At 45.9% G+C, this 20114-nt stretch overlaps 3 protein-coding genes across 4 annotated transcripts; 2 read left to right on the top strand and 1 right to left on the bottom strand.

The window, feature by feature from the left end:
* Positions 1 to 138: 138 nt before the first annotated feature.
* ccdc157 (coiled-coil domain containing 157) lies at positions 139 to 4015 on the bottom strand. The gene is made up of 11 exons (XM_076153975.1): positions 3768 to 4015; positions 3265 to 3415; positions 2516 to 3164; positions 2359 to 2436; positions 2061 to 2230; positions 1771 to 1947; positions 1497 to 1674; positions 1210 to 1349; positions 1015 to 1106; positions 841 to 877; positions 139 to 741 (listed from the first exon to the last, which is right to left on the bottom strand). Exons 1-11 carry the CDS (start codon positions 4013 to 4015, stop codon positions 628 to 630), a joined length of 2034 nt encoding a protein of 677 aa, XP_076010090.1. The 3' UTR covers positions 139 to 627.
* A 131-nt stretch (positions 4016 to 4146) lies between these two features.
* Positions 4147 to 8975, top strand: sf3a1 (splicing factor 3a, subunit 1). The gene is made up of 16 exons (XM_076154294.1): positions 4147 to 4208; positions 4327 to 4405; positions 4796 to 4905; positions 5013 to 5214; positions 5314 to 5571; positions 5663 to 5737; positions 5837 to 5987; positions 6092 to 6288; positions 6400 to 6517; positions 6624 to 6931; positions 7192 to 7419; positions 7508 to 7712; positions 7839 to 7987; positions 8171 to 8272; positions 8377 to 8448; positions 8540 to 8975. The coding sequence occupies exons 2-16, from the start codon at positions 4358 to 4360 to the stop codon at positions 8639 to 8641; spliced, it is 2325 nt and encodes a 774-aa protein (XP_076010409.1). The 5' UTR covers positions 4147 to 4208; positions 4327 to 4357; the 3' UTR covers positions 8642 to 8975.
* Positions 8976 to 9646: 671 nt separating this feature from the next.
* Positions 9647 to 19349, top strand: LOC143003446 (TBC1 domain family member 10A-like). Of its 2 annotated transcripts, XM_076154123.1 has the most exons (10): positions 9647 to 9811; positions 10011 to 10321; positions 11899 to 11998; positions 13311 to 13418; positions 13789 to 13895; positions 13985 to 14099; positions 14607 to 14672; positions 15237 to 15426; positions 15548 to 15702; positions 16533 to 19349. In XM_076154123.1, exons 2-10 carry the CDS (start codon positions 10137 to 10139, stop codon positions 17049 to 17051), a joined length of 1545 nt encoding a protein of 514 aa, XP_076010238.1. In that variant the 5' UTR covers positions 9647 to 9811; positions 10011 to 10136; the 3' UTR covers positions 17052 to 19349. The 2 variants fall into 2 exon arrangements, with proteins under 2 accessions (XP_076010238.1, XP_076010237.1); XM_076154122.1 differs by having other exon boundaries at positions 9647 to 10321.
* Positions 19350 to 20114: the final 765 nt, after the last annotated feature.

Raw genomic sequence — 20114 nt, 5'->3', positions numbered from 1 at the left:
TTTGTAGAATTCATTATCTATTGATTTTTATTTAAATACAAAGATACATAAACATGTACAAGTAGTATTTGCCATTAAGTGTAATAGCACAACCTAATGTTCTGTGGCTCCATTCATAGTAAATGACAATAACATACAACAATACACTTTAATGTGTTTTTTTTTTTTATCTATGTGCACTACTGAAGAGCAGCTAAGTTACAGCAGAGCATGACAGTGCAGCTGTGTAACCATGGAAACTCTGTTCCCCACCCTTGCTAAACGACACCTGCAAGCAACATCCAATTGTTTACTCAGAATCACGTGACTCAGCTGGGATGACGGTAACCATCAGGTGCAGTCAGGAGCAGGTGCAGTCAGGAGAGTATCATATATCCATCAAAGCAAACCAACAATACACAGGCAGATTACCAAACACCTCATAACATCAACATTATCCATACATTATCCGTACACTTAAATGCAGCATATTACAGCAACATAAGTGCGGTGCAGAAGAGTTTGTGGAGTGTCTGTGTGTATAAATGGATGTTAGGCTCAATAACACAATAAACATGGTGCATCCTGTGCTGGAATCAAATCATTTGAGGAGAAACTAAGTCAGTTTTGTCTGACAGCAAGTGTGCATTACAGGTTCCACATCTTCCTGGGATTCGGGGCTCTGGAGCAAGGCAGCTGGGAGGCGCTGCGTGATTTCATCTTGCCTTTAAGAGCAGTGGGCTCTGTGCTGAGGCGGAGGGTCTGCACGTGAATAAGAAGGGAGGAAGAGGATGAGGAAGAGGAGGAAGAAACACGATCCTCTGACCCAGATGATACCAAGCCACTTTTGCCTCTACTCACTTTCTTCCCTTCCGACCGTGGTGAACTGCTGCTCAACCTGTGGAGATGCATAAGATGAGATAATCCTTTATTCGTCCCACAACGGGGAAATTCACTGGCAGGCATAATTTCATAAAGTTTCACCATTTAGGTATCTGCTTAGGCAAATACAGCAAATATGTGTACAGAACTCACATTGTCCTCCTCTGGATGTGTTTCACGTGGTCTTGTTGATCTTCTGTTGGAGTGCTGGGAAGGGAGTGGCCCCATGTCTGAGGCAAGGTTTCCTGTTAAAACAAATGAGCAATTTTCATTCATCTCGGTTACAGGGTTGAGCAGCTTAATGCATTTTTGCTGGTTAAATTCATATATAATGCATATCTGTCCTACCATGTCGGCATAACTTTGTGCTCTTTCCCTCAGCTTCATGAGGCTGTGGCGTAAGTTTGTGTTCTCCTGCTCCAGAATCGTGATACGAATGCAGTTTGCCTGCAATTGTTGCTCCATGTCCAAAAGCACATCTCCTGTGCCTGTGAAAGATGTGTTGACATGTCAAGAACACTAAAACATTGCTTTTCTTTAGCTGTATATAAGACATACAAGGGCGGACTTTGTCGTTTTCTGCCCTTTCTGCCCCAATTCTGTTGATAACATCAGCATAATAGAACAATTCCTACTCTGTGGTTGGCCATGAATCCTAGCGCTGAGCTCTGGGAAAGCCACCAGCAGTCTCTCCCTCTGCCGTAAGGTTTTGCCGTCCTCCTTCAGCTCAGCCAAACTTTTCTTCAGCTGGTCGACCTGTGTTTCCAGTTCAACACAGTTTTGCTTCTCCTTTTGGAGGTCAGAATACAGAGCCTGGACACAAAAAGTACCACAGAGTGAGCTGTTAAGATGATGACGTACTGATAAAACGTACAAACGTACAAACGTGCTGACATATACAAACACTACCTGTTGCTCAACGATCTGAGCTTGCAGTTGTTTCTTCTCCTCTGATGTTCGTTTTAGCTGATTTTGTAGGTGAGTCTCTTGCTCCTCGCTCTCTCCCAACTGCCTCTGCAGCTCCTCGTACTCCTGGTCCAGGGTATCCACTCTCTCTAACAAACATCTCTGCTTTACCTGCATTGACTGCGCACACAGAGGGAAAAACAATGAACGTAGTCATGATCATAGCAGTGAAATTCATGGGTCTGACCTGTATGGGAAAACAACAATAATCTGTGTTCAGTCGTTACGCTCACCTCCTGCTGACGACAAGCGCTGTGATATTTGGCACGCTCTATGTTGAGGAGGACTTGAGTTTGGGATATTTGATTGTCCAACTGCTGGATCTTTTCCTCTAGTTCATAACAAGTCTCTTCCTTTACCCGCAAAGTCTTCACTTCCTCCTGCAGCGACTTCTTCTCACTCTCTTCCATGAAATAAATGTTAACACCGTTTCATCAGTGCAGGGTTTAATTCAGTATATTATTCCAAAATATGAGTGATGCGGTGTGAAACTTGTGGCAGGATGGTAAACTACACCATAGATCTTCTTACCTAGTGTGTGTAATCTTTTGTGACGTTCAGCCAGTTCCTCTTTCAATCTGGTGTTTCTCGCCTCCAAGGACAAAGTTTCTGTTGCAAATGTTGCACATATTATAATAAATGTTACTTCAGTGAGTTCTCATTATGTTTATGTGTAAAGTTACCGAACCTGTCTTCAGTTGTTGGTTTGCCTCTCGGAGTCTTTGCTCTTCTTTCATGGATCTCTGCGTCTCCTGCCGTGAACGCTCCAGCAGGGCTGTGCTGGCCTGGTGCTTTGCCATTTCCTGCTTTAGCTCAGCCTGCGCTCTGTCCAACCGAGACCTGAATTGTTCACACTGTGTTTCTACTTCTGCTAGTCTCTGTTTGAGAGGCTTTACTGTCCCGCGCACCTCCTTTATGTGTTTGGCCAGGCGTTTCATGTCCTTGCACTGCTCACTGGTCCACTGGGCAACATCGTCTTCTGTCATGTGGCCCAGCTCCACCGTATCCTTCACTGCTCCTAAGAGGGCCTCCAGAGAACAGGGCAGGCCTTCACTCTGGAACAGCTCTAGTAAACCATCTCCTGTTTGCTTCAGGATGGATTGTAATCGAGCACAAGCAGCACAAGGGAGGGGAGGTAGTTCGACTGTCTGGCAGCTTACGTTATGGATATTGCAGGAGACAACTTTACTGGAAAAGGGGATGGAAGATAGCAAACTATCACGCCTCTTAATTGAGCTGGATGAAGACGATGCAGATGGGTAAAACTGACTCCCCGATTCCGTCTCGCAGTCACATGTGTTTGTTTTTGTGTCTTTTTCAATATAGTTGCAGATCGCCTGACCGAAAAAAAGACAACAGGTAAATCAATAACATGCAATATAGCTTGAATTTTACTTTTCAATTTGCTACAGTGTGTAAGAGAAGTAAAATGCCCACCTTTTGGCTAGCAAGCTCAACTAAATTACTCCAACAGTGTCTCACCACAAGACCAACTGACACATGTGCTGTCTGTGGAGTGTTTCCTCTCCTGTGGTTGATCCTTAGTTGCTCAATGTAAACACTGAAGCTTTGAAGAAGCAGCAGCAGTCTTGAATGGGGAAGAGAAGAAGGGAGAAAGTCATGTAAACGTTTCCTCTAATTAATGTCTTCAAATGACCTCAGAGGGGATTTGTAATATGGTGGGAGCTGCAACCGAAAAACAATTCTCATTCTTCCTTTATCATTTAATTTCTTTATCATTATTTTTGATTATTGGGTTAATTACTGTGTACACATCTAAACTTAACACGATATTAGTGGTTTTCAGAGTTTTCCATGTCTTTGCCAGGTATCTGTAGCGTCTAAGAACTAACTTCTTTCCCGTGGGTGTTTATATAAAAGTGTTCGTAATTCACCACATAAGAATCAGTATAATTACAGCGATGACATGGATGTTGTACCTGTCGATCACCAGTTCCAGCAGGACCATGTGTGAGTTCTGGTTGAAAGCGTCCTGGCCGTCTTTAAAGTTATACTGCTCCAACAGCGCCACCACGTCCACCAAACACGAAAGTTTTTCCGGGAACTTCCAGGACGGAAAGCGAACCGGTCCGGTTCTGGAGAACACGTCCAGAATGGCGCTCTGGAGGTTGGCAATGTCTCCCTGGAGACTTTCTACGGTGTCTCGGCGACCACAAAGCGGATTCATTTCCAACATGGTACTTTATCTGCGATTTTTCTCAGCTGAAAACAAAGCGGCGACAGTGTGGCTTGTTGTCACCACAGCTCCATAGCGACCCGCAGAGAAGACTACAATTCCCAGAATGCTTTGGCAGCCACATCCGGCTTTTCCCGGAAGTAATACGCCTCCATTGAAAGCGGGTGAACGAAACCACGACGCAGTAAGTTCTTTACACTTACGATTGTCGGCTTCTTAACTGTGTTGTGCTGCGTTCATCAAACGTCACGTGCTATAAAAATCTACAGTACTTGCGCTCTTATTAACGTTTAATCTCGCAGGTAGCCGCCAGCTTGACGATAAGACGCAAAAATGCCGCCCGGGCCTGTGCAGCTTCTTCAGCCGGAGCTCAACAACAAGGTATCGTCTCAAATGAGCTAGCGTTAGCAATGTAGCTAACGCGGTATTGTGTTGAGAAAACTGGAATTCCACCCATCTGAATTTGTGATTGTGCGATGAAGTCAAAGATAAAGTAATTGACGTGTGCACTTTTTTTTACCGTATAACTTCAGTTTTTATCCAATTGTAGTAGTGGGAGGGAGACATACATTGAATCATGAATGACGTGATGGTTGTAAATGACATAACTAACGCACTTCTGTGAGAATCTTGAATGATGTCACAGTCGACACATACGCACACAAGTCTATCCAATAACAAGCTAGATAGACCTATACATGCGTAGCTGAACTGTAAACGTTCTGCAGCAGTGTGCCGAGCTTACTAATGCAACTTTAAACGTGTCAACAGATTGATGAGCCTATAGAGGAAACTCCAGCCACTAAGCCAATAGTTGGTATCATCTATCCACCACCTGAGGTCCGAAACATTGTTGACAAGACAGCCAGTTTTGTTGCCAGGTTGGTGTCTCTGCATGCTTCATGTGTTTGTTAATCTCTTCTGCGGCTGAGTTGATTTGATATCCATGAGATTAATAAATCCCTGTTTGTTTGTTTGTTTTACACAGGAATGGGCCGGAGTTTGAAGCCAAGATCCGCCAGAATGAGATCAACAATCCAAAGTTCAATTTCCTCAACCCTAATGACCCCTACCATGCCTATTACCGCCACAAGGTCACTGAATTCAAGGAGGGTAAGGCACAGGAGCCCTCAGCTGCGGTGCCCAAGGTTATGCAGCAGGCCATGCTGCAGGCCCAGCTGCCCCAAAAGGTAACGCCGTTGTGTTTCAGTGCATTCTCACCTTTTCTTCTTAGATAACTGCCGTGAACAAATCATACCAATTGAGAATCCCATCTTTCTTGTCAACAGGTGCAGTCACAGGTGATCCATGAGACAATTATCCCCAAAGAACCTCCTCCAGAGTACGAGTTCATTGCTGACCCACCATCAATCTCTGCGTTTGATCTGGACGTCGTCAAGCTCACCGCCCAGTTCGTCGCTCGCAATGGCCGCCAGTTTCTCACTCAGCTCATGCAGAAAGAACAGAGGAACTACCAGTTTGACTTTCTAAGGCCACAGCACAGCCTTTTCAACTACTTCACCAAACTGGTTGAGCAGTACACTAAGGTAACCCGAAGAATGCGTCGCTCCAAAACCATTGTCTTTGTTGTTTGTTTCGCTGTAATAATCTGTTTTGATCCTTTCTGCCAAATTGTAGATTCTTATCCCTCCTAAAGGCCTGCTGACTAAACTGAAGCGAGAGGTTGAGAATCCACGAGAGGTGATGGACCAGGTAATCCCCTTTAACTGCGCTTCTTTACATATTATTACATATTTAATAGCACTTAGCACTCACTGCTCTTGTTAATCACCTTTCATGCTCCACAACCAGGTGAGGTATCGTGTTGAGTGGGCGAAGTTCCAGGAGCGTGAGCGAAAGAAGGAAGAGGAGGAACGAGAGAAAGAACGAGTGGCTTATGCCCAGATCGACTGGCATGACTTTGTAGTGGTCGAGACTGTGGATTTCCAGCCAAACGAACAAGGTAAGTGATTTTCAATAACACAGCTGTAATAATTCTACTCTACGAATGTGTAGCAACTGATAAATATCACTGTGATTGATCTCGTGGATTCTGTGTTTCCAAAGGTCACTTCCCACCGCCCACCACACCAGAGGAGCTCGGTGCTCGCATCCTCATCCAGGAGCGCTATGAGAAGTTTGGAGAGAGTGAGGAGGTGGAGATGGAGGTGGAAAGTGAGGATGAGGACGAAGAGCGCGGGGGCCGAGGCGATGGCCATCCCTCACAGCCTGACCAGGACACGCAGGTGCAGGACATGGATGAGGTAAGAAACACGTTGTGCTCATGCGGCACTGTAATAGTAATTTATAACTTTTTACATGTAGTTTTTATCGCCAGTTTTTAACATTTGCTCTTCCTTTCTTGCTTTCCTCAGGGATCTGATGATGATGATGATGGAATGAAGGCACCACTACCACCAGACAACCCCATGCCACCTCCACTGCCTCCAACACCAGACCAGGTGATCATTCGCAAAGACTACGACCCCAAAGGTAAATGAATTAAGGCCTCAAGGGCCAAATAACAAATACAGCCCATAACTAACAAGCTGCTGATATGTTGCGTGTGTTATAATCTTATGTCACATCTTCTCCAAAGCTTCCAAGCCTCAGATGTCTATCACAACTCCGGATGACTACCTCATATCGCCAATCACTGGCGAGAAGATCCAAGCCAGCAAGATGCAGGAGCACATGCGTATTGGGCTGCTGGATCCCCGCTGGCTGGAGCAGAGGGACCGCAGCATCAGAGACCGGCAGACGGAAGACGAAGTTTACGCTCCTGGTCTGGATATCGAGAGCAGCCTGAAGCAACTGGCTGAGAGGCGTACTGATATCTTTGGTGTTGAAGAGACGGCCATCGGTAAAAAGATTGGTGAAGAAGAGATCCAGAAACCTGAAGAAAAGGTGAGTAGATATGAGCACAGGTTCTGGGGTTAAACTTATATTGATACATATTTTTGGTACAATCCTTGAATTTAAGGAATGTAATGAAAGGTTTGCTTGTGTTGTGGAGCACATGGAAGCTTACATCTGCCAGCTGAATGGCCTGTTTCTGCTCTTTGGTTGTTACCAGTCATAGGATATCAAAGTGTCACAGAAATCGATTATTACAACTATAAATACTATTGTTAAATGAAGTTGTGTCTATTTTCTTCCCTCACCAGGTTACCTGGGATGGCCACTCAGGAAGCATGGCCCGCACTCAGCAGGCAGCACAAGCCAACATCACCCTGCAGGAACAGATTGAGGCCATTCACAAGGCCAAAGGGCTGGTGGGAGAAGACGATAACAAGGAGAAGATTGGCCCGAGCAAGCCCAGTGACCATCACCAACCACCCATGCCCAGTATGCCTAAACCCAGCCCTCCGATGCCTCGCCCACCGCTCTCTTCTGTAAGCTGCCGTCTTTGATGGAACTGTGTCATTATTGCCATTTCTGTGTGCGTTTGTATCATAATCCATGTGTGTGCTCTGTGAACAGATGGCTCCTCCTGTGCGCACCACTCTCCTGTCTGCTGTCCCTGTCCTCCCACGCCCCCCCATGTCTCCTGTGGTGCGTCTGTCACCAGGCCAGGTTATTGCGCAAATGCCTCCCATGATCCCAGCTCCTCGCATCAACGTGGTCCCCATGCCACCATCACCCCACATTATGGCCCCCAGACCACCTCCCATGGTTGTTCCAACTGGTAAGACAAAAGTATTCCATACAGCTAATGCATAATATTTAATTTGTTGTTACTAAAATGTGATTACTTAACAGATGATTAGCAGAATGGCATTTCCAGTTGTTAAACACTCATCTGTTCTTTCAGCATTCGTCCCTGCCCCTCCAGTACCACAACCGCCAGCTACTGCTCCACCTTCCCACCCTCCTCAGCCCCATGACGACGAGCCAGTCAACAAGAAGATGAAGACAGAGGACAACCTCATTCCAGAGGAGGAGTTTCTTCGCAGAAATAAGGTTTGTTACGAATTCTCAATCATTCTATGTTTACTTTAAATCAAAGACGAAGGCGTTGCTCCAAACCAATAATTCAAAACACGGCATTGGAACCTGCTTGTTACCCTTACGGTAACTCTTGTGGAGACACCTCGACTACAACTTAATCTAATATGTAAAACTTGAAACTATTTTCTTCTTCAGGGTCCTGTGGCAGTTAAAGTGCAGGTCCCCAACATGCAGGACAAGACAGAATGGAAGCTGAATGGACAAGTGCTGAATTTCACCGTCCCACTCTCAGACCAGGTATGCAAAATATAACTTATCTTAGTCCCACTGGGTGTCGTATGTAATCACTCAGTGCACCTACCGATTTTCATAATGGATGTTTGAACGTTATTTCTCCACAGGTGTCTGTTATTAAAGTCAAAATCCATGAAGCCACTGGCATGGCAGCTGGAAAACAGAAGTTGCAGTTCGAGGTAAACTTAGACCTTTATTTCTCATAGCTGATTTCTCATCTATGATGGGTAGAAATGGCTGTTAATAACCTTATGTCTTCTTCATTTCTAGGGCATTTTCATCAAGGATTCTAACTCCCTGGCTTATTACAATATGAGCAACGGTTCAGTCATTCACTTGGCATTGAAAGAGAGAGGTGGAAGGAAGAAGTGAGGCCGGCACCAAGAGGGAACATTTATGTTCAGCACAGAATAAGAGTCCTGTGATGTGGATGCCTTGTCACATAGCCATGTCATTTTTGCGTTGGAGAATATTGTTCAGAATCATGGAACCCACAAATGTTAATGTGTGTTTACAAACCCTTGTGTTTAACTGTTTAAGTGTCACTCTTCCTAATGCCAATTCTGTGGCTCAGAATGCTACATTGTCTAGCTGGCATGGTTCGCAATCTCAACTGGATGCATAATAGTTCATATATGATCATAGAAATTTAAGAACATGCTGAGCTCTGTAGTGTTCATGTATGAATAAAGGTTTATTAAACATTCCAATCTCTTTTATCGCTTGCTATGCAACAAGAAGACAGTAGTATATCCCAGATTTACATAATGGGCTAAAGTATGTGGACATGTTAAAAACCCAACAGCTAATTTCAAATAATTGGGACTAATTTGGAGCTGATGCCTTTGCTTCATGAGGCGGCAGGGACTTGGTTCCCTACTGTCATAAGAGCATTAGTGAGGTCAGGTGCAGATGTCTGGTACTAATGTCTGACTTTAAAGGCAGTGGGCCAATTTGTTAAAAATGTGTCGGCTGGAGTTGCGCTGTTCTGTTAGGCAGTCACCTTCCACACCAAACTGCAGCTCTAAACAACTCATCATTAGGCAGGAGAGGGTCTTACCCAACTGTTAGTACAAAGTTAGGAGCAAAGCATTGACATCACTAAGCTGTAGCATTAAGACTTCAAGGCTAAAAACCATGAAAAACAACTCCAGACTAGTAAGCAGCGAGTAAAGGGGGTGTCCACATACTTTTGGCCATGAGAAAAGAATTATTTGGAAACGTACACTATATTATCGGACATAGTTCGAATTTTATTAACTTGAAGAATTATGTCCAGCTGCAGGGGTGGATAGATATAAACTGGAATTTTCATTACAGTTTCTGACAATTCCCAAAGTGGTCGCATGGGGGCAGCATCGACCCCAGACCGTGCTCAGACCTGCCCAGGACCTCAGCCTGGTTTCCCCAAAGACAAATCTGTCCACTCGGTGCGGCACTACAGCGTTAGCAGAGAAGATCTCCTAATGTCTGTCTAATAAACAGCATTGGGGGGTGGGTTGGATATGCGAACAATAAACTACAAAGTGGCGTTAGCTGTCTGTAAGTACGAGCGACACATACATAGTTTCGGGTCGTCCTGACTCCGGTAGTTAACATAAGAGTTGACTTTAGCATTAATGTTAGCAAGCTAACGACTATCCACTGTTTCTTTGACGTCTGGCTGACAATTGATGCGTAGAGTTAACATTTGCAAATTTAATAGTTGTTGGAAAGTTAACTGACTCCAACCCGCATCTAGAAACCATGGCATCGAGCCTGTTCCAGCCGACAGTGTTGCCAGAGGAGCAGTTTTGACTTTTGGCTGTCAACAAGCTCGCTGACGTTAGCCACGCTAGCCACACAGCTAGCCCGCTAGCTCGCTATCATGGCCAATATAGAGAACGGCCGTCAGTCAGCGGACACCGTGAGTATCAGGACCTTCAGCAGCAGCAGCCACATGGACGATGAGAGTTCTCTGGGCTCCGACTCCGAGATCAACGGCTTCACCAGCGAGAGGCAAACGGACAAATACGGATTTATTGGTGGAGCTCAGAAGTACACGGAGGAATCGTAAGTGTGTGTGTGTGTGTGTGTTGACCTGTCAGCAACAAAAAGGCCACAAGCTCTTATTACAGTTTTGTTATGGTTGTGATTAATTGTTGTTTTTGTCCCATTCGTTCTGCTGTCTGCATGCCTCCACACACACACACACACACGCTCAGCAGAGTTAAAGTGAACCAGCTGCGTGGCACTGGTGTGTGTGTGTGTGTGTGTGTGTGTGTGTGCGTGCGTGCGTGTGCGTGTGTGGGTGTTCAGAATGGTAAACATAAACAGGACAACCAAGCAAGTGTAAAGACAGACTGATAATATGTAGTAACGATCATTACATGTATGTTATCACAACACACACTGCACACTGGCTCCAGATAGATAAACTTTACATGTAAGATTACCTTCACATATTAACAGTCTGCTACATACTTTATCTCCAACTTAAACTACTTGAATGTAATTATAAACCTTCTTAGATGACACTAGTTGTTTTTCTCCGAGCACCTGAGCTATTTGTATGATGTTTGCATGTTGTTCTCCTTTACCTAATTCACCCTGACAGGCAGGGAGGGGTTGACAGCCTGAGACAGGAGGGGTTAATCTGGATTGGGTTTGTTTCTAATCCCCGTTTGTTTGTTTTGCTTATTGCAGAATGCTCAAATAATCCTGTGTTGTAAATAAAAATGAGTTGCCTGTCTGGGTCAAAGTCAAAACAAGTTCCATCGTCTTGTTTGAATTCATGTTTATTCATTGGACTCTGGCTGTGTTTGAAGAGAAGAAGGCGTGCTTTGCTTCTTCTTTTTATTCAGGGTGTCAGGCTTATATTAGAGCGCTGAAATAGTGGAAGGAATAAGTAAACGTTGTGCCAAGCACTGGCTGGCCAGGAGCTTCCTGTTTTCTGGAGTTTTGGCAGCGTTGGAGCCGCCTCTCCGGTGCCCCGTTACTAGAGGGCCTCTTCTGGCTCCTGCTTTAATAGATCAGTCACAAACCTAGAGTTTAACTTTCACTTTTTGGCAGTAATTGAAAGTAACCAGTCGCTGCTGAAGTTGGAGTCTCAGCCTGCTGTATGGATCTATAACATATAGAAACAACCTCCCTTTAAAGGAAAAGGGCTGGTCCATAAAAACCCTCTTTGAAGATGTTTCATACGCTGTAATGACAGGCCTGTGCTGATGAGGTAATTACACAGCTTAGGGAAGCATCAGGCCTCATGTGTAACATACAGTAGGTTAGGCTTGCCCTCCTTCTTCCTGTTCTTTTTGAATATCTTTATAGAGTTTGGTCCATGTTTTTTCTTGGATTGCTGGAAATGTTCCAAGCCCATATTACATCATAACACAGAAGTCCTTTGATACTACAGCCTTGTACCGTACCGGTGATGACCACACACAGATCAGATCACACATGGATGTCCTGTTTTTGTTTTGTTATTCTTTGTATACTGATTTTATTGAAGAACACACACATATTTTCATTGTGTCCAGTTTTAAGAACACATCTGGATATTGTTTAACCTAGTTTTGATATTGAAGAAACAATGTTAAACTTCTCTCTCTTCTGCTGTCTGCTCTGTTGTGTGTGTGTGTGTGTGCCAGGGCTCAGGATGTACCTCCAGAGGTGCTGAGGCAAAGGGAGGTGAAGTGGCTGGATATGCTCAGTCATTGGGACAAGTGGATGATCAAGAGATTTAATAAGGTCAGTGCCAAGTGTTACCTTGGTAACACAGAATCACAAGTAGCTTGGTTTCAAAGCTTCCCAGGTGCTTTGATGCGAATGGAAATGTCTACTTGCAAATTGGTGTAGTGAAACATTTACCCAAAAAGCAAAAAGCAAAGCTGGTGTCTTTTAACATTGTGGTTACCAAGCAGCAGCTCTGCACAGACAAACAAGGTTTTGCTCCAGGCTCCAGTATTTGATTGCACATGTAGGAAGGAGGCTTTTGTGGATATTGTTTGCAGCTCCACTTGTCGAGCTGGTTCTTCCGTGTCAGCCATTCAGTGCTGAGCTGCAACTTCACCTCATTTCCATGAGTCAGCAGCGAGGCAGGACGAGACCCATCCCTGTAACAAGTCACACCATGTCCCATATGACAGTATTGTCACTGTCAGCTTGTGGGCGGAGCCACACTGATGTCATGTGACCCTCCTCTGTAGTGAAGGAACACAGAGGAGAGAAGAGCCGGTCCTCACAGTCACATGTTCACGATAACACGCTGGTGTGAAAACACTTAATGACCCCAAAGAGCAAGTTGTGCTGTGAGTTGTCTTTTATCTGAGTGCTGGGTGATGAGGCTCAAAGGTTCAGGGCAGTGAAGGTTGCATGTTTTCTTACTGAACATTCAGTGCACAGTAACCGTAAAGAAGGAAGTGTTCTTTCTTGGGGGAAGGGCAGCAGTTTTGTATCAAGAAAACAAACATAGGAACGTGTCCAGAAATGTCAACGCGAGGTTACGATCTGCTCTGTGTTATCTTTCTATTCCACAAAGGAAAACCTGGCAGTAAAGAAGCTACAAGTTTCACTTTTTAAATTGTCCCTTCCCAAATTCATGCCCACAGTTTGCACACTGCACGTGTCTCTTTCTGTCACTAATTGTCCCCTCAGCCTTTCCCTGACTATGAAGACACACTGAAGACTGACAGACATTTGCTCTCCTTGTCCATATTACCTCCATGTTTGTACTCTGAAAGGGGTTTGAAGAACGCTACACAGAAAAAGATTATTGTTATTATTATTAGACCAAATTCTGGCCACATATACAGTAGATTGTGTGAAATAGGGCTTCAGTCAACTGCACTTTCATATTGGTGTTGTTTATGTTGGTGTAAAGTGACTATGAGCTGCCAACCTCACATGTTTGTAGTAAATAGTGTGCAGTGGTTTTATGGGCGACTCGACACGTCTGCCTATACGACTCCTTCCCCCCGTACCTCCCCCTGGAGTCACTGTCACACCTGTTTCCCCCTTGTGTTTGCTTTGTATGCTGACCTCCTGCTCCTCTGTGGCTCAGGTGAGGCTGCGGTGCCAGAAGGGAATCCCTCCGGCCCTGCGAGGCCGCGCGTGGCTCTACCTGTCAGGGGGCAAAGTGAAGAAAGAGCAAAACCAAGGGAAGTTTCAGGTCAGACATCTGTCTCTCTGTTTCTCTAGAGCTCTCTCTCTCTCTCTCTCACTTCCTCTTTGCAGTTCCTTTTTAAGTTACAATTGAGACTGCGAATTTAATGTGAAAATGTTACTGAAATTATGCTTCAGGCTTGTCCCCCAATGGGAAGTTGCGGCCATTTGTCGCAGATTATCTTTAAACAGTGGTGTTGTCAGTTCACAAGGCGAGACGCCACCTTTTGCTTCAGTGTAATGAGTGAAATAAACACTGCCCTCCTTCTCTAGTGTTGTCCAAGAAGAAGTGATACAGTGTTTGTATTTTAGAGAACATCCACTTCCTGAGCTGAGCTGAGCTGAGTGTGTGTTGTCCTCCTCTGTGTGTTTGCCAGGAGCTGGACAACCAAGCAGGCGATCCCAAATGGGTCGACGTGATCGAGAAAGACCTCCACCGGCAGTTCCCCTTCCACGAGATGTTTGTGTCGCGAGGAGGACACGGGTAAGCTCCGGGTCATTCTCGACCTGATTTGGCGCTACGCCCTGAGAACTGACAGACTCAAATGTTGTCTCTGCGTTAACCCTCCGCAGGCAGCAGGACCTGTTCCGCGTGCTGAAGGCCTACACGCTGTACAGGCCGGAGGAGGGATACTGCCAGGCTCAGGCGCCCATCGCCGCCGTGCTGCTCATGCACATGCCCGCTGAGGTCAGCCTCCGCTCCACCACAGCCAAATATACATTCCCCCACGCTTCACCCCCGCACAGTGTAAACATTTTGTCCCCGTGTCAGCTATAACACCACGTTAGCCACTACGCTGCTGAGATTCTACAGCAGCAGTAAAAAAGAAAGATGAGGCTCTTTGTTTGTGGGCAGTAAAAGGAAAATGACGTCATTTCTATACTGGAAATCTATTTGGCGCCGATATCTCCTGTGTGTGTGTGTGTGTGTGTGTGTGTGTGTGTGTGTTGCGTCAAGTCAAGTCTCAATCAGTGTTCGTTTCCAGCTTATTTTATGGCATTGGCTCAAACCTAAACAAAATGTGTTTATAGCAGCAAATTCTCGTCCGGATTCTTTGCCGTTTTCCCCTCCGGGTCTCATTTCCTGGTTTTGCGAGCGTTACCTGACTTCCGTGTGAACACAAGCAAACGTCCTCGTCTGCAGTACGGCTCCCGCTCAAGTTTCCTGACATCACCCTTGTGTTTGTTTCCACAGGATGCCTTCTGGGGGCTTGTCCAAATTTGCGAGAAGTATCTTCCTGGATATTACAGCCCGGGCCTGGTGAGAGCGAAAACACGCCACCAACAACGCAAAGCACACAAAATGACATCACACAGCCGTTAGAAACACAAAGTAGAAATGACTTCATCCTACTCAGCAGTTACAAAATAACTTTCATTGCTCAACGGCCAACATATACGAGTGTCTCAAGCTGCTGCACGGCTCTGATGATGTCTTATCTGGGGTTCTGTGGATGGAATGTAGTAGAAGGCAGCGTTGACTTTATACTGGATTCTCTTTATGTTTAACAGCTGAATGGCCACTGGACTCCGGCGTGTGCAGTAGATAGAGTTTCATCCCTCACAGCGCAGACGACAATGGCCTTTTTTGTTTTCACTGTTAATGCTTTCCTACCTGCATCTCTCTCTCTCTCTCTCTCTCTCTCTCTCTCTCTCTCTCTCCTCTCTCTCTCTCTCTCTCTCTCTCTCTCTCTCTCTCTCTCTCTCTCTCTCTCCTCTCTCTCTCCTCTCTCTCTCTCTCTCTCTCTCTCTTCTCTCTCTCTCTCTCTCTCTCTCTCTCTCTCCTCTCTCTCTCTCTCTCTCTCTCTCTCTCTCTCTCTCTCAGGAAGCCATACAGTTGGACGGAGAGATTCTGTTCGCCCTGCTGCGCCGCATTTCCCCGCTGGCCTTCCGCCATCTGGAGAAGCACAAGATTGATCCGATCCTCTACATGACTGAGTGGTTCATGTGTGCCTTCTCCAGGACGCTGCCCTGGGCCTCCGTGCTGCGCGTCTGGGACATGATCCTCTGCGACGGTAACTGGCAGGCGCCGGCAAACCCAAGCTTACAAACCCACGCTTACAAACCCACGCTTACAAACCGCACAGGACGCATCAAAAAAACTGAACGACCCGCGTCCGTTTCCTTCCTATGCAGGAGTGAAGATCATTTTCCGCGTGGGCTTGGTGCTGCTGAAGTGCATGCTGGGTACCCGCGAGAAGCTGAAGGCTTGCCAGGGCCAGTATGAGACCATGGAGCTCCTGAGGGCCATAGAGCCCAGATACATGCAGGAGGGATTCCTCGTCCGGGAGGTAAGAGGAGCCGCAACACGCCGCCACCAATCAAAGCTGCTTCTTGTTAATCATTTACCCTCGCTTAGTAGCTGAGCTTGACCTCTGACCTCCACAGGGAAGGGAGCGAACTAAAGGAGAAACAAATGGAGTAAATAGTATTAAACCACCATGATTCCATTGGATCAGTGTTTCCAATTCTAAAGGCAGGCGAACTCTCAGTGTGGGGGCAACAGAGCAAAATTATAGTTCAATTAAATTCATTATGACTGAACTGTTTCACATGATGCTGCTCGTGTTTGTAGCAACAGCATCAGTTTAGGTTCAGTCCTGGTGTGTGTACAGTATACACTCTGACTGTAAGCACCTGTGGACGAGACGCTCATTAAAGACAGAGACGGTCTTGAGTAGCTGTGAGACGGATAATAATGGAGCTTTGTGTCTCTTCATGGCGGACATGGAGCTCATAGAGAACAACGAGCGTTCAGAGGAGCAGAGGAAACGGTCTGAGAGTGCAGAGTGATGCAGAGAGCCAGTGAGCCGGCTGGCCAGTGTCTGGCTCCGCTGCCAGACGCTGTGTGAGACTCTGTCCACACTAACAATGGCTTCTCTCAGTGGCGGCGGTGGTGGGTGAGCGTGCGTCCACACAAGGCCGAGGCCCTCTGGCATTTACTGACAAAGATCAGATTATTATATTACTGACACAATGGATGGAGGAAGAATCAGACTTTCCACTGGAGACTTTGCTTCACAATTTTTTGAAAATGACCCATACATGATCAACTCCAGCTGTGTGTGTTGGTGACCCCCCCCCCTCTCTCTCTCTCTCTGTCTCTCTCGCCCTGTGGCAGATCCTGGAGGTGCCCGTGACAGCGCGGGATGTTGAAAGGGAGAATCGCAGCCAGCTGAAACGCTGGAAGAAGAAGCACGGCGAGCTGAGTTTCAGATCTCCCCCGAGAATGCACGGCGCCCGGATCGTCCTGCTGGCCGAGCCGCCCCGGCGTCAGGACCTGCAGCAGAACCCCACCATCGTGCTGGAGGTGCCGGAGCCCCCGCCGCCGCCCACTCCGCAGCTGAAGATGAGCAAGGAGCAGAAGAAGAGCAAGAAGCTGAGCATCAAGAAAGCCCAAGCCATCGTGGAGATTCCTAATCCTTACCCTCTCCCCTCCGACCCTCCGCCTCCTCCGCCCGAAGCTCCACCAGCGCCACCTGCAGTCAGCACCGAGACGCCAGAGACCCTAACACAGACTGAGACGGAGCCCGCGCACCAGCAGCAGGCTCCGCCCACGGACGCTCCTATTGCCAAAGAATCTCCCCTGCAGATATCCACTCACAGCCTTAGCAGCACAGAGCAGGATACGTACCTGTAGCGCCCCCTGGAGGCAGACAGTAGCGACGCGCGTGTGAAACCAAACACCAGCACTTCTCAGTGGCCTCACACACCACTACCAGCTCCCAATGAGAGTTCACTATTGTCACACACTAAGGCACTCAAGCAAAGTGTTCCTACAACATTTCTGCTTAAGATGCTGATGTTACCTCCTGTCGATGCTTTATTCCCACTGCAAGTCTATTCTGTTTGCAAGAGGGACACCTTCCATATTTTGTAGTAGAGTCCAGTGTGTTTAAAGAGAAGCACAGGCCATTTTATAAAACTGTGATGATTTGGGGGGGAAATTGCGTCTGAACTAGGTCATGTAGGAGAATTCCTGGTGTTGCTCTACATTTAGATGGATACAAACATGACAGATACACTGAAAAGGCTGTGTTTTGTCACCGATCCTGCTCCTGTAGTAACTTCCGGGTGCCGCACATGCAGGGCGCTGTAAGCACAAATAGAAACTAAAGGAAATAGATCAGACCAGGTGTTAGAGCACAACACAGTTACAGTTACAGTTACAAGAAGATGCTTCTACCCTTCCTTTTTCATTCAATATATGTACAAAAGAAATGACGTCAGTGAGCTAGTTTGCATGACATTCCCCCTTAGAAATCATTACATGTTACAAGTTATGAGTTTAAAGTTATGAGTGGGATCAGGGAGGTGCGACTGGGTTTTTATACATTTCTGTTCATTTAGGATGAATCAGGTTGTGCCGTGACTTTAGATTCCTGATCCAAATTTTGTAACTGCTTTCCTCTTTTTGTACCGAGGCGTTTTCATGACGTTCAGGCTTCTGGTTTCCTCCACTAGAGGGCGGTGTGATGCTTTCCAGCTCCACTTAGTGTTTGGGTCTCTGTTTTGAAAGGTTCCATCACAGCAGAGTTTGGATTCCCTCACCACGTTCTCTTAATGTGCGACTTAATCCCGACGCAGAAGCAGAAACTTTCATCCCGTCGCCTTTATATTATAACATTTGAAGTTAAACTACGCTTCCTTCTCTCCTGACGCCAAATCGCTTTGGAGCGAGTATTATTTATTTCAAGAGCGGTGTCAAACATGACGCGCGTGCGATGTATCTGCGTGTCTTGCGTGCCATGATGGAGGGGATTGTTAACCCTTGACGGTCTTTGTGTCCGACTCTCACTGTGCCAGACACTCTGACACTTTACAGCAGCGGGAACAAATCGTGTGGGTTTGACAAGTGGACATTCCTCACTGTATGACACATTCCTGCCTTCTTACAAGCTAATCAGTCTAAACGCTGTCTTTAGCCAAATGCAATGTTTGTATTTTGTATATGTGTTTCCTGCGTTTTGACACAAAGTGCGCGAATGCCAGCAAATCACTTCATGGTGCTGACCTGACTCTCGGCTTCTCTCAAATATTCCACAGAAGCCCAGATCTTGTAACCTGTTGGGTCTGTCAGTTCTTTCCGTTTTCCCTGTGTTGTTGTTGTTGTGAGATGACCTTTGACCTCTACCTGTGACCGCGCTCATCCCGCTCTGTTACATCGAATCGGGAGCCGTCATTTGGTGAAGCGTTCTTTTTGGGATATCTGTAGCATTTCCGCTCGGAGACGTCGGCTCGTTGGTTTGGGAGTCGGTGGAGACTCGCTGGGATTTTGAGGCTTCTTCCTAAAAACTATTGACAATCTTTTCTTGTGACAGTTTTCCAATTTTGTGTTTAATGGACATTATAACTTTCGTCACTACAGTAAGTTAAATTTGGGAGTGTGACGAGCATAAACGCATGTATGAAGCGTGTTTGCGTGGCAGGATGCGTGTGCAGGTTTGGTAGAAGATGCAATAAGGTTCAAAAGGATCACACGTATTCAAGCCACTCGCCTGTATGCAGTAGTTTTTAGTTGCTTGTATTACACAAATTTTGCCGATAATCTATTTTAATTTAATGCTCATTGTGTAGATACGACATGTTAATTAACACTTTGTTTCTGCGAGGATGTACCACCTTGGTTTTTATGATGAAGGTTTATGATGATTATGTTTTCTCTTTCTGTTAATGCCATATACTTTCTGCAGAGGAGACGTCTTGCAGGGCGGTTTATATTTTAGACAAACCGGTGCAACACTAGGAAAGTTAAAGCTTCCTTGGGAGTGTGGGGACACTGGTTCGTGACCTCTGAACTTAGTCAACCTCTGGAGAGAGGTTGGTTTGACTTTAACATTCAAGTGTAACAGTAGATTTGACATCCAAGGACATCATGCATCATTTACCAGTTTAACCTTAACAAATAAACATTTGATTAAAAACAACTTTTACATTGCTTGATTTTCGTTGCATGTTTGTACTTTATTTTTTCTAATTATACAAATAATCAATTTTAATATTACAGTTATGTGTATGATCCTTTTCCTCCATGTTCTGTTTTCACGTGTGTAATGTCTCATTTTCACCAGCAGGTGGCGCAGCAGTCATCTCTTAAGTATTGCTGTAGTTGCCAAAGTGAAGTCTGGAGCCCCACAACGGTCGTTCCAAAGGGCTTTAGTGGTCCAATATGAAAGACTGAATTTGACAATCACATTTGAAACTCCATACAATCACATATTGCAGATGCTCGACAAAACTGATCAGTTTCCTCCTAACTGGTATTTCTAATATTCTCTCTGAATAACAGTGTCTGTGTGTGATAGAGGAGCTTATCAAGCAGCCCTGGGTCCTTTCGGCAAACCCCTGTAGGAGTGAACTCACTCCTGACACAAATATGTGACCTTTCCCCACACAGTCTCAGTCTTCATCCTGAGCAGCATCCCACGCGAGGTCATCATCCCCGCTCCCTCTCCACACTCACACTAATGACGGGGTGCTCTGCTTTTCTTAATTTACTGTTTGAACTGCCAAATACCTCTTTTTTCCGCCTGGAGTTACGGGAAGGTTGAGAGGCTTTGAAGAGTTCATTGCAAATTGGCGCCTTGGTGACCTCAAGTAATCCCCGCAATTAATTTGTTGTCATCCAGCAAGGTGTGAAGTGCAGCTGTCAGCCTCTGCTCATCTGTGGCTGCTTGGAAACAAAAGCAGCGAGTTGTGTGTA

This window comes from Genypterus blacodes, unplaced genomic scaffold, assembly GCF_046128005.1.
Source record: "Genypterus blacodes isolate CSIRO-AG114 ecotype Tasmania unplaced genomic scaffold, CSIRO-AGI_Gbla_v1 ptg000061l_1, whole genome shotgun sequence".
Lineage (NCBI taxonomy): Eukaryota > Metazoa > Chordata > Actinopteri > Ophidiiformes > Ophidiidae > Genypterus > Genypterus blacodes.
This window is presented reverse-complemented; position numbering and strand designations above follow the sequence as displayed.